This window comes from Cervus elaphus, chromosome 14 (genome assembly GCF_910594005.1).
Source record: "Cervus elaphus chromosome 14, mCerEla1.1, whole genome shotgun sequence".
NCBI lineage: Eukaryota > Metazoa > Chordata > Mammalia > Artiodactyla > Cervidae > Cervus > Cervus elaphus.
Genome location: NC_057828.1, coordinates 40,786,675 through 40,800,143, shown reverse-complemented (window position 1 = coordinate 40,800,143; position 13,469 = coordinate 40,786,675). Strand labels below are relative to the sequence as shown.

At 39.8% G+C, this 13,469-nt stretch overlaps 1 protein-coding gene across 3 annotated transcripts in view; it reads right to left on the bottom strand.

The window, feature by feature from the left end:
- Window positions 1-1,554: 1,554 nt before the first annotated feature.
- The window catches only part of LOC122708080 (dimethylaniline monooxygenase [N-oxide-forming] 2-like), a 34,607-nt gene continuing 22,692 nt past the window's right edge, over window positions 1,555-13,469 (bottom strand). For all 3 annotated transcript variants that reach the window (XM_043924191.1, XM_043924189.1, XM_043924190.1), the window contains 5 exons: window positions 11,392-11,534; window positions 7,365-7,564; window positions 5,744-6,096; window positions 3,086-3,158; window positions 1,555-2,069 (listed from right to left, as the gene is read on the bottom strand). In XM_043924191.1, the coding sequence (XP_043780126.1) occupies window positions 1,724-2,069; window positions 3,086-3,158; window positions 5,744-6,096; window positions 7,365-7,564; window positions 11,392-11,534 (1,115 nt within the window). In that variant the 3' untranslated portion in view covers window positions 1,555-1,723. The remainder of the gene's footprint in view (window positions 2,070-3,085; window positions 3,159-5,743; window positions 6,097-7,364; window positions 7,565-11,391; window positions 11,535-13,469) is intronic.

Below are 13,469 nucleotides of genomic sequence, written 5' to 3'. Positions count from 1 at the left end.
AGCACAATTTGTAGAAATAACGGCTGTGATGAATGTTTTATAACCAGATGTTTATCTATTATGTTGCTCAATATCTGTTGACATTGAATTGCTTGTGACATTTTTAAAGTTCAGTTCTAAGCAAATGTCTGTCTCTCCTAACAAGCTGGTATGCTTGCTTTTATCAGATGACAAAGATTACATACCGTTTTGCTTTTTGCCTTGGTTATTTGTTGGTTAGAGCTAAATACAAGGCCCAGTTATTACAATACTTTTCATCTACTTGGGAAATATACTTTTTTTCCCTTAACACTTGTTTTTTGAAAATGTCAATGATTATCTTTAACGTCATTATATAAGCATTTATTTTGTTGTAAATTCCTTCAAACAAATTTTAGACCTAGCTAAAATATAATCCAAATATTATAAATAAAATTAATCAGATCTTATTTATGAGAAGAGTATTGTTTTCTATGTAAAGGACCTACAAAAGCCATACATATGTGATTATAAATAGAACTTTAGTAAGTATTTTTTTAATAGTAGAGGTTTTTGTAAATAAATATTATGGGGCAAGGTTATGATATTCAGTTCTGGAGTCAGGCAAACCTGAGTTCCGATCCCATCTCTATCACAAGATGGATGGCCCTGGGCATGTTACCTAACTTGAGTCTCAGTTTCATAGCCTGTAAAATGGGTACAAGAGCTGTACCCATCTCACAGAATTGTCATGAGAAATAAATGAAATAATACACACAATGTGCACATTGGTGTATGACAAGTACTCTCTCTCTCAATATATATATGGTAAATACATATTATATGTATAGTAATATTGTAAATACATTTATCCATCTATTATGGTATGCTTATTTTTAATTTTACAGCAGTGTCTCTATCAGAATATAGTGAAGTGAAAGTGTTAGTTGCTCACTTGTGTCCAACTCTTTGCGACTCCATGGACTGTAGCCCGCCAGGCTCCTCTGTCCATGGAATTCTCCAGGCAAGAATACGGGGGTGGGTAGCCATTCCCTTCAGGAGAGCTGCCTACCCAGGGTTCAAACCCAGGTCTCCTGCATTGCAGGCAAATTCTTTACTGCCTGAGCCACCAGGGAAGCCCTTCAAAAATATAAGACAAATATAAGAAAAGTGGCTATTTGCTCAGCTTTTAATGTGAGGCCCTAAAAACCTGTCTGAATGTTGCTGTTTTCTAAGTCTATCTTCTCATTTTTCTTTTTCTCCAATATTTTTGAGTGATTCTTCATGAAGCAAATGGAGCCTGACTTAACATTTGAGAACACTGTGACCAAATAAAGTTTGGCTAAGAGGACTATCAAGAACAACATGCAGAAATTTAAATATTTACCCACAATTTAAATTTTCCAATAATTTAAACCATGGGTGCTTTTCATTCTGTGTAACTCTACTATTTTATCATATGGCTTTCCTTTATTCAGGCTTGGCAGCACTATTCAGCCAGTGTTACTATATTGATTTTTATTATTATTATTATTTTTTTGGAGAGTCTGGTGAGTTTGAGGGAAGGATGGATGTCAAAGAAATTTCATGACACAATTTTGGTTTTATACATTTTATACCTAATTCTTCTAACTCTTTCTCTCTCTCTGTTCTTTCCAACTCTAAAATTTAGACTTTAGATTTAATATTTTTTCTTTTAGTTTTTTTTTCTTTAAGAGGTACTGACTGCCATTAAAACTTAAAGCATTATGCTGACAGATTAGAATCACTGAAGTTGGGAAAAAAAGGCCACCACAACAGCAAGAAGCCCCAGGATTTTCAACAGGAAGGAAACTGGGAAAGTAGATGAGGTTTTGATAGCTCGTGTCTTTAAAGGCTTCAGTGTCCTTTGTTTCTGGGTGAAGATGGCATTCCTGGCTCCATCCCACTGCCCAGGCCCAACCAGACGATACTGATAGGAGTTGCACGGCCCAAAATAGAGTTTCACAGCCAGTTTAGGATCTTTTAGCAAGAGAGAAAGGATGTCTGGCTTCACACCTATCTCTACAGCGAGCTCGTCCACGTAGCTGATGTAACTGGTCTGCAGTAGCTGGCTTTTGCTCTCTCCAAACCTTAACGTAGAAAAAAGGACAGAGTCACAAAATATTCTAAGTTACATAAGAACATTAGGTATTCAATAAGTGCTGAAAGAATGGAGAGATGAATGAATGAATAAATGAGCTTTGAATGACTCTGGTGGCAAGTGTTAGTTTATTTCATCAGGAGACCCACATCTCAGATTGAGAGCAGGATATAAAATAAATAAGTCTGATTTCATGGAAGTTCTAGGAATGTGATAGGGTTTATAACCATTATTATTATTTGGTATTTAGCAAGCAGCTATAAATCTTCTGGCAAGTAAAACTAGTCAGGATTGTTGCAAAGATTCACCAGATTACAGATGCAAGTGTAGCTTGGTGTCTTGCACAGAAGAGATGCTTAATATTTTCTAGTTAAATTGTTAAAGTATCTGGCACTCTGGTTGGAATGTAATAGATGAATTAGAGCTTTAAAGTGAGATAATCCCTACATGTGATGTAAGGCCCCAGAGTAAACCTTCCAATGTACTTAATCACTTATGGAATTTAGTGGATTCCTTATGGAATGGATTCTTAATGGATCCTTAAGATCACTTATGGATTCTACTGTGTCACAAAGTATAAATCCTTGACTTTCATTCCATGCCAACTCCTTTCTAATTTGCTTTGATGGGAGTTCCCCCAGCTAACTTTCCAGAGATACTCGGGGCTACTGTCACCACCATTGCCCCATCCCATTTTCTCTTCACCACAGAGTGTGAGAAGATATAGAATCTAACACAGGCATCATACAAAACAAATGAAAATATGTCAAGGAAAAATGTTCTCGTTTGGTGAAATGACTATTTTTAAGTAGTTGGATCTTAAACTAGCATATATAAGAATCACCTTGGAAGAACACAAAAATATGAATTTCCAGTCTCATCCAGAAATTTTGATTCAGTTGGTCTGGGTTATGTCCCAGGACTCTGCATTTTTAAGAAGCAGCTAGGTGATTCTTGTGAGCAGTTCAATACTGTTCTATGTAAAGAATTAAAAAAAATTCTTACCAGTCAATTCTTTTTTTATTCCTCTTGATAATGTCTTCCATCATAGTTCTCTCTGAGGGCAAGGTACATAAGCCTAGAAAATAAAAGGCTGGTTGAGCGGTAGGTTTGGATCAGTATCATTACTTTATCTAGTAATTGATTCTTACATGTAAATTTTGGCCACTGACCCATGTTAAGCCAGTCAGGGAGGCTGTGCTGTTGAACTCCAGGGTGTGCCACTCACATTGAGTTCTGTGTGATGTTGCCCAGGATTCACCAGACTACACCATGGACTCTGAGGTGGGGTGGTGGTGGTAAGAGAGGAAGCTGGAGTGGGAAAGTGAGCCTATGAAGCCAGGGAGCTCTGCCAGGTGGCGTGAGCTCCATTCTGAGGGTGGTGGGAAGCCTTGGGAAGTGACCTGATCAGGTTTGCCTTTTGGAAAGATTTTCCTAGGTGTTGAATTTTGGAAAATGGGTTCCAGGGAGGTGAGTGTAGAGGCAGGAAGACCAGTTAAGAGGCTGTGAAGTAAACCAGGTGAGGGAGAGTGGCACAAACTAGGTGGGGCAGTGGGGATGGAGAAAGATTGATGTGAGTCATCACTGTGTTCTTGGGAGGCCATCTGTGTCACAAGTGTCCCTGGAGCGTCAGACATGCTGGAAAATGGTCAGTTTCTCTGACAGGCTACAGTCCATGTGGTTGCATATAATTGCACATGACTGAGCAACTAATACTTTTTTCACTTTTTTTGGCTCCCTAGGGGCTCAGATAGTCAAGAATCTGCCTGCAGTGCAGGAGATCCAGGTTTGATCCATGGGTCAGGAAGATCCCTTGGAGAAGGGAATGGCTCCCCACTCCAGTATTCTTGCCTGGAGGATTCCATGGACAGAGAAAGCTGGTGGCCTAGAGTCCATGGGGTCGCAAAGAGTCAGACATGACTGAAGAAGTAACACTCCTTGGATATGGCTAGTCATCAGACATCTCAGATTCAATGAGTCCAAAATTGAGTTTATCACTGAAGTCCTCCTGCTCAGGCTTGCATTCTTCCACACGCCTCCCCTCGTCCCAGCACTGCTCTCAATCCAGTTTCCACTGCCTGAGATCTGCAAGTCACCTGTGATTCTGCTCTCTTCCTTCAATTATTCTTGGAGCCGATCATTATGTCCTGCTGGTTTCACTCTTAACTATTTCTCTTCTCCACATTGTCTGTTTGCCTGGCTGAGGTTGTATCATGTTTTAGTATAGACAATTACATAGCCTTCTCACTGGTCTCTGGGCTGTATTCCTTTCACCTTTCAAATCTATCTTTCACACTAATGCTGAAATAATCTACCAAAAATGTAAATCTGATAATATCTGGTCTTTGCTTAGAACCTTTCACTGGGTCCTCTGGCAGAAGAGCTTTCTTAAGTGGAGACTCTAGGTCCTCAAGCCAGACTTAATCAGGGCTCCTAAGGGTCCACTGGATGGTTTTGGGTCTACCAGCTAAATTTGGGAAGGGGCTTCAGGTGGCTCAGTAACAAAGAATTTTCCCACAATGCAGGAGACGCAGATTTGATCCCTGGATTGGGAAGATCTTTTGGAGAAGGAACTGGCAACCCACTCCAGTATTCTTGCCTGGGAAATCCCATGGACAGAGAAGCCTGGCAGCGTACAGTCCATAGAGGCGCAAAAGAGTTGAACATGACTTAGAGACTAAACAACAACAAGAAATTAGAAAGAGCTGATCTATATTTTATATTCAAACTCGTTAGTGTGCCTCAAAAGGTTCCTCTGTTCTGGTCCCTTGCTCTCTAAGAAGAATCTTTCACCCCTCCCTGCCTCACACCCCACGTTCTAGGAATATCAGATAACGTGTAACTCTCCATCTATATCACACCTCTGTGCTCTCACTCAAGGGTTCCTTTTTCTGCACCTGGGAAACCCAGCTATCTAGGAGTCTTCCTTGACCACATGCCCTTCCTCAACCCCACTCTGTTGTTGCTAGCACTCTTTCTCTTCTTTCTGTACACTCCATGCATTCCTCTGACAAAGCATTTGTCTTATTATCTTGAAATGATCCATTTAAATTTGTCTCTATGCCACCAAGTTCCAGCACAGGGCTGAACTTGTGCTGAACTCAATAAATTTTTGTTTAGCTGAATTGAACCCTGGGATCAGGGAGATAGTAACAGTCTTCTGAGAAGTGCAAAGTGCTACACAATGCTCAGAGAGAAGTATTTCAATCATTTTATAGCTTTGTAGGGATCTGTGAGGTTGAGGTGCTTAGATATTAAGAGTTAATTTGGAATTAAGTATGGAGTAGGCCCTAGGTCTCTTGATTTGCACATATCCCAAGGAACTTATAAACATTTTATAGGTAAAACTTGGAGTCATAGATGTCTTCCTTCTTCACTGTTCTTTCATTAGTCCAACAAAAAGTAATATGTACTTAACACTATGCCAATTGAAATTCTCTGAATTTTCTAATATTTTAAAGGAATGATTATGGATATTTATTCTTGTATCCCAGTATTTGTTATTTTTTGAATTCTCTGCTAACTTTTTAGGATGCCAGTTTTGTGAGAGCAGCCAAGGTTGGAAACTTTTTTGGCAACTTCCTTTTCTAAACTTGTTTTTAGCAAAGTCCACCAAGTGTGAAACCCTCAGCCACTCACCTGCCTGCTCACTCACTCACTTACCTTTGAAAACTCTGGTTACCCAACGAGCTTGAAGTTCAATAGCTGGGAAAATGGGACCTAGGGGCTGGATTAAACCGATGCATGCAAGAGTTGACTTCTCCAGTTGAGGAGGGAAGATGAATTTGTACAGTGAGACCATATTATTCTCTACTTTAACAAGATCTTCAAGGAAGGGAAAAGAGACAGTATATCCTGTTGCAAAGACAATGATGTCAATGTTCTCTTCCACTGTTCCATCTTCAAAGATGGCAGATGTTTCTGTGAGCTCTTTCACTCTTGATTTCACCTTGATGGCTCCATAGAGTATACGACTTGGAAGGTCATCATTTATGACAGGCTCTTTTAAAAGGTATCTGAAACACGCAGAAGAAAACACTCAGAAAGGAGCATTTAATGAGGCATTTTGAACTCTGTTAATATTTTATGGGGTTGGATTTGAGAAAAAAGTAGTTTCTAAAATATCTGTAAAACTTTCTAACTTGACTAGTTGGCCTACCCCAAACTTTACTCTCAGACTTTATTCTCATGTCACATGAGACTTTATTCACATGTCACATATCTCTTCCTTCAACAAATAAGGAAAACATGCATGTAGGTGATGTGGGCAAAACACATTGCAAAAAAAGAGACATCCTAAGGGTTTAGGCAAAATGCCAACGTCTGTGATCAATTCCTGAGTACTCCAATTGTCATTATCCTGCTGATATCTCCACTGTTGCTTTATGTTATCTACCTTTAATTATCTTGCTGTTTTATTTAATCTCTATCTGGTCATAAGTAAGGAAGAAAAAATTTGTTAAAAAAATTTGTTAAATTCCCATCAGTTTTGAAACTAATTAAGAGATTAGTATGAAAATTAATGCATAGAATTAAGTTTGGGGATATCTCTTTATCTCAAATATCCACAGATAGCATGATAGCATGAATAGTGGAGCAATGTCTGGTTATATGTCTGGAATTTCCTTTTTCTTTTAGATTTGAGAACCACTTAAAAAAAAAAGACTGCATGGCATATGTATCAGATCTCAGAATACAGCAGCCATATTGCATTTGTTGAAAGACTGCAAAGCTCTCCTGTTCTTTTTTTGGGGTGGGGGAGGGGGGAAGGAGCCTGTTATACTTTGCTAACTCTACACCATAAGAGTTCTTCTCACGGGGGGCTTTTGAGAAATATTCATTGCCTGTTAATCTCCAAGTTATACATCTCTGATCTTATGAATACAAGCAAACAATATGGATGTTTATTTTTCTTTATTTGATAATGGGCTCCTGTAGGATTTGGATCAGTTTTCCCATCCCACCCTCTGAAAGGAAGGTCACAATCTCTTGAAACAGCCTTTTCCAATGTTGGATAGCTCTGGGTATTAGGAAGTCCTCCCCCAATCCTAGTTATACTCTCTGGAGCAACTTCTAATATTTATACTTCATATTCTCAAATATTTACTTTTCAAAAGGCATATAGAATGGATCTGGGATTCAAAATCTGGGAGCTGTACGATACCCACACTGTTAGGCTGTAGTTTGAACTATCATGTTAGCAATCTGGCTCTTTTCAAAGAGAAACCCTTCTGACAACCCTGATTATCAATGAGTATACCATAAAAAAGTAAAGTAATTTTACTTGTTTTGAGGGACAAGGCCATAATTTTCATGGTTGAACCATTGACTCATCACTTTTTCCATCGCCCATTTTACAACAATTCGTGGCAAGATATTGTAGAGCATGGCTCTAAAGCGGGTGAGGAATGTCAAGTCCCAGGGATAGCCATCTTCAGAGATACGACTCAGGACCCAGGAACCATGTCTGGTGCTGATAAACACCTAGTGAGCAAAAAGGAATGCAGTTCATATTAGGGCATCATCTTTTTTTGGGAGGAACCCACTGTGTAGATAATATATCACATGTATGGCCCCAGAACTGGCTGAAATGCTTTGTCTTAAAGATGATTGACTTCAAAGTGAAGGGTCTTCTAGTTTTCACTGTTCTGGGTCAGCTTTATCATACAAGTGGTGCCCCGGGGTATTTACACTGATAGAGGAAGACTACCATAGTCTTGAGGACTTCATGGAGACCCGAGAAAATCTTTGGGCTAAACCAACCATAAAATCCACAAATCTACATTTGCATTGTGGTTCAATACTTCTTCCCTCCTCTCACTTTTCTATCCAACCCAGGTTGTTTTTATAGCAAAGGTATACAATTATAATCCAGGAAATATGTATGATTGCAGCCTAAAAGCCAGATTTTTAACTTTGAATTTATTTCAAAAACTCAGAGTTTAAAAATATAACCTTTGCTATTCATAGATATTACTTTATATGGAAGTTAATATAGGAGGTAATCAGTTATATTAATATATATATACATATATTTATTCTTTTCAGATTCTTTTCCCATATAGGTTATTAGAGAGTACAGAGTATATTTCCCTGTACTACACAGTAGTTCCTTGTTGATTATATATTTTACACATGGGCTTTTATTTTATATCTAGTAGTGTGTTTGTGTATATATCAGATGTATTCTTTACCTTGTATACTCATATTGCCCTAGTTTTCAAGATGTACATTTAAATCTCTTTTCAAATGTGTATTTTACCTTGTTTACTGTTACTTCTTCATTGACCAAATGCATATTTGATTTGCTTCTTAAAATTTTGCATGTCAGTACTTTTACATGCCAGAACTCTGTGAGTTCTATTGTACAAGGACTTGATAAACATGTTAATACTCCCTTGTAAGGAACTGATTGACTTAAGAGTTGAAGATTGTGAATTCTAGACTGAGGACTCTGGATTCAGACTACCTGGGTTTGACTCCCAGCCTCACTACTTACAAGCTGTGTTGCCTTGAGTGAGTTACTTCAACTTCTCTGTGTCTCTCTCCATAAAATAGGGGTGGTAGCAGTACCTACTTCATAGAATTATTGTACCAATTAAAGGAGATGATACATGTAAAGGACTGAAACTGTTGGTTGGCCAATGACAGGTATTGCTAACTATTATTATTTTGTAAATTTAGGCTGGAGGAGTTTCATGTAGTGCCACATATCTGGAGTGAGCCAGTATTTGGAGACACATTTTTCTGGGTCTCAACTCCTTAACTTGTGAAGTAGCACTGATATAAAATGGTGTTGAATTGTTGGTCTGTGTGTAGTAATATACTTAACATCCTGACTGTTTCTGCTGCTATCCTTTTGTTAGCTTGGCAATACTTTGGCTAGGCATTAGGTAATGTACTTAAATGTTTCTATGCAGTCTCTTTCCATTACTTATCCTCTGCCCTTCTTCTTTAGGGCTTCTATGGTGGCTCAGTGGGTAAAGAACCTGCCTGTAATGGCCTGTAATGCAGGAGACTTAGGTTTGATCCCTGGATTTGGAAGATCCATTGGAGAAGACAATGGCTATCCACCTCAGTATTCTTGCCTGGAGAATTCCATGGACAGAGGAGCCTGGTAGGCTACAGTCCATAGGGTCGCAAAGACCTGGACATGACTGAGTGACTAACACACTTAGGATCAATCCATGTTCACACTGGGAGCTCTGCCTATTTTATTCCCTATCTTTCTCTGTCACCATACCTGCAGCAGGGGAGTCTAATCTGGCTAGCTCCACTAGCTGTAGCAGTGTGATAGGTCTGAGGATTTAGGATCAGATGCATACTTCAGGCAAAGGATCAGAGATTTGGGTTTTGGTGGAAAGGTGTGTGGATGACTCAGCACCATCACACAGTATTTTGAGTAGGTGGTTGGACTGTGGTAGAACAAGTCATATCATTATGAACATGAACTTGCTTTAAGAAGCAGGGCACACTCAGGACTAAGGTGAGTTTAGACTGTAATTTTAAGCTTCGCAGGTGCACTTGGTTCTAACTCTTACCTACATAGCTCCTAGAAAATCTCTGGTAAGCCTTGTCAAAGAAGGATTGAGAGTGCATTGCTCTGTGTAAGATATTTTATCATAATGATCAATTATGTTATTAATCTAATAAATGTTGGAAAGACACTATTTAAAAATTAATGAGCTGGAAGGCACACAAATATAGCCAAGGTGCTTACTTATTATTGAATCTAGCATGATAGACAGGCTTTTACATGGCAAAGCCCATATGAGGAAATAGACTCTTGCAATCTAAGATCTTTGGATCAACTGTTCTAAGTCCAAATCACTGACCTGCAACATGTAGTGGTCTAGTATGGAGCTTCACTTAGTTGATGGCTAGGTCAGCTCTTTTCATCATACTCCCTTCCTCAAGCTTGTCACATTTTCCAAACAGTAAGGGGACTGAACTTGGTACCTTCCCCACCTGAGCTGGCTCTTCTCCGAGCCTTTACAGTTACTGCCTCTTTACTTGTTCTTCACATGAAGGCCTTAAAACTTTGAAAAATGAAAAGTGGTTTCTTTTCATAAATAAGGTGAGGACCTCCTGTGTCTAGTACAACTCTTTCTGGTGTTAATGACCTGCTCTGTCCTCAGGGTGGTAACTCTGACAGGTCCCAGTGGAACCCCGTCATCAACCTGCTGGGGAAGCACCACGTATGTTTATCACATTTGCTACTGGGCATCTGAGCCCTGGGGCTTCTTTGGTGGCTCAGTGGTATGAACCAGTGCCTGCCAGTGCAGGAAATACATGTTAGATTCCTGGTCCAGTAAGATCCCCTGAATAAGGAAATGGCAATCCACTCTAGTATTTTTGCCTGGGAAATCCCATGGACAGAGGAGCCTGGAGGACTATAGTCCATGGGGTCACAGAGTCAAATACGACCAAATACGGTCTGAGCGACCCAAAAACGACAACAACATCTAAGTCCTGACAGTGTGAGTCTCAGGATAGGGCACTTTTGGCAATGGTAGACATGGCCACAGTAAGTCCTGAGGAGCCAGAAGATGCCAGGCTAAGGAGGCCAGTGTAGGAGTGATAGAACCCCTGGAATCCAGACCATGTTGAAAGGGCTTGCTGTGGGGAGAGGAACCCAAGCTATTTTCCCATCTTTGCCTAGGCCTGTCCTTCCAAAAGGGATTTAGTTACTGCCATTCTCAGCCATCTCTGTCAGCATCATCTGCATCTTGTAATGTTTGACACTGGCAGCTAGGCTGTGTCATTCCTGAACAGGTGCAAAGATAACAGTGGTCAGAAGACCTCAGGAAGCACCTAAATATTTATGATCTTGTTTGGGAGTCTTACTGTCTATTTAATCTCTCTCTTTTTTTAAATGATTCTTGGGAACTATGGATTATTTACATTTCAAATAGAGTTCCAATATGCATTACATTTCTAAAAGGCACTCTTCCAAAGATGAGTAGGTCAACTCATAGAGGCCCCTGGGTAGAAACAAGGCCTCCTGTGCTGAGTGTTGTCTGATCCAAATTTAAGTGAGGAGACATCCAGAGAAGTAAAATGACTTGCTCTAGTTTACACAGCTGATTAATGGCAAAGCTGGGAGATTGACTGGCTTCCTGATTTCTAGATTTCCTATGATACCACACTGGGCAACCAACCAACTAATCAACCAATTATTAAGTAATGGAGCCTTGGTTATATGGCTGTGATTTTCTACTATGCCCTTCCCTTTTCCTCTCCTCCCCAACCCCTACCACCCCCCCCGCCTCCGCCCCTCCAGCAGACAAGGTAATCGGGGAGCATCTTACCTGAGCAGCCTTCTTACACAACTCAACTGCAATATCTGAGGCTGAGTTTCCTATTCCAATCACCAAAATGCGTTTCTTTTCAAATCCCTCTGGGTGCTTGTATTGGCGGCTATGGAAATACTGGCCTTTGAACTTCTGGATACCTTTGGGGTGAAGAAAAGAGAAATCCATGAACTATGTCAACTTAATTTCAATAAAACTGCCCTGTCAGCTTTTCCTTTCTGGGACCAATTATTTGTTTTGTTATTTCCCCTCTTAGGGAAGTTACAATATTAAGGCCAACTGGCAAACTCAAAGTATGAAGCATGTAAGAAATGTTAGGTTAAGCACGTGGTGAAGTGAAGTGGAAGGTACTCAGTCGTGTCTGACTTTTTGTGACCTCTGGACTATATAGTCCATGGATTCTCCAGGCCAGAATACTGGAGTAGGTAGCCATTTCCTTCTCCAAGGGATCTTCCCAACCCAGGGATTGAACCCAGGTCTCTTGCATTATAGGTGGATTGTTTACCATCTGAACCATCAGGGAAGCCCAAGCCTATAGTTCAGCACCAAAAAAGTTGATTTCAGAGGTTGCAGCTTAGGTGTTTACTAGAGGACAGGTGGTTTTGATGGATAGAGTAGAGTCAGGTATTGATTTCCAGCCATCCATCATCCTATTTTGTAATATACAATGATACTTCAAAATCACATAGCATATATTCTTTTGAAGGTTTCTTAAACATATTATTAAGTGCTAATGATTGTAATGAAATGAATTCTTCAAAACCATTTTTCTAGATTCCGTATATGTGCGTTAAAATATGATATTTACCTTTCTCTTTCTGACTCACTTCACTCTGTATAATAGGTTCTAGGTTCATCCACCTCATCAGAACAGATTCAAATGCATTCCTTTTTGTGGCCGAGTAATATTCCATTGTGTATATGTACCATAGCTTCTTTGTCCATTCATCTGTCAATGAACCTAGACAAGCAGTCTAGGTTGCTTCCATGTTCTAGCTATTGTAAATAGTGCTGCAGTGAACAATGGGATACATGTGTCTTTTTCAACCCTGGTTTCCTCGGGGTATATGCCTAGGAGTGGGATTGCTGGGTCATACGGTGATTTTATTCCTAATTTTTTAAGGAATCTCCATACCGTCTTCCATACTGGCTGTATCAATTTACACTTCCTCCAGCAGTGCAAGACCATTTCCTTTTCTTCATACCCTCTCCAGCATTTATTGTTGTAGACTTTTTGATGATGGCCATTCTGACCAGTGTGAGGTGATATCTCATTGTGGTTTTGATTTACATTTCTCTAATAATGAGCAATGTTGAGCACCTTTTCATGTGTTTGTTAGCCATCTGTATGTCTTCTTTGGAGAGCCTTTTTAAAAAAATTTATTTGTTTTTAATTGAAGGATACTTCGGAGAAGGCAATGGCAACCCGCTTCAGTACTCTTGCCTGGAGAATCCCAGGGATGGGGTGGCACAGAGTTGGACACGACTGAAGCGACTTAGCAGCAGCAGCAGCAGCAGCAGAAAGATAATTGCTTTGCAATATTGTGTTGATTTCTTCCATACATCAATATGAATCAGCCATAGGTATACATTTATCCTCTCCCTCTTGAACCTCCCTCCCATCTCCCACCCCATTTTACCCCTCTAGGTTGTCACAGAGTCCCAGTTTGAGTTCCCTGAGTCACAGAGTAAATTCCCCCTGGCTATCCATTTTACAGATGGTAGCATATATGCTTCCATGTTCCTCTCTCCATTCGTTCCACCCTCTCCTTCCCCCACCCCAACCCATATCAACAAGTCTGTTCTCTATGTCTATGTCTCCATTGCTGCCCTGAAAATAGAGTTCATCAGTATCATCTTTCTAGATTCCATGTATATGTATTAATATACTATATATTTGTTTTTCTCTTTCTGACTTCACTCTGTATAATAGGCTCTAAGTTCATCCACCTCATTAGAACTGACTCAAATGTGTTCACTTTAATGGCTGAGAAATATGCCCTTGTATGAATGTGCCACAGCTTCTTTATCCATTCATCTGTCGATGGACATCTAGATTGCTTCCATGGACAGGC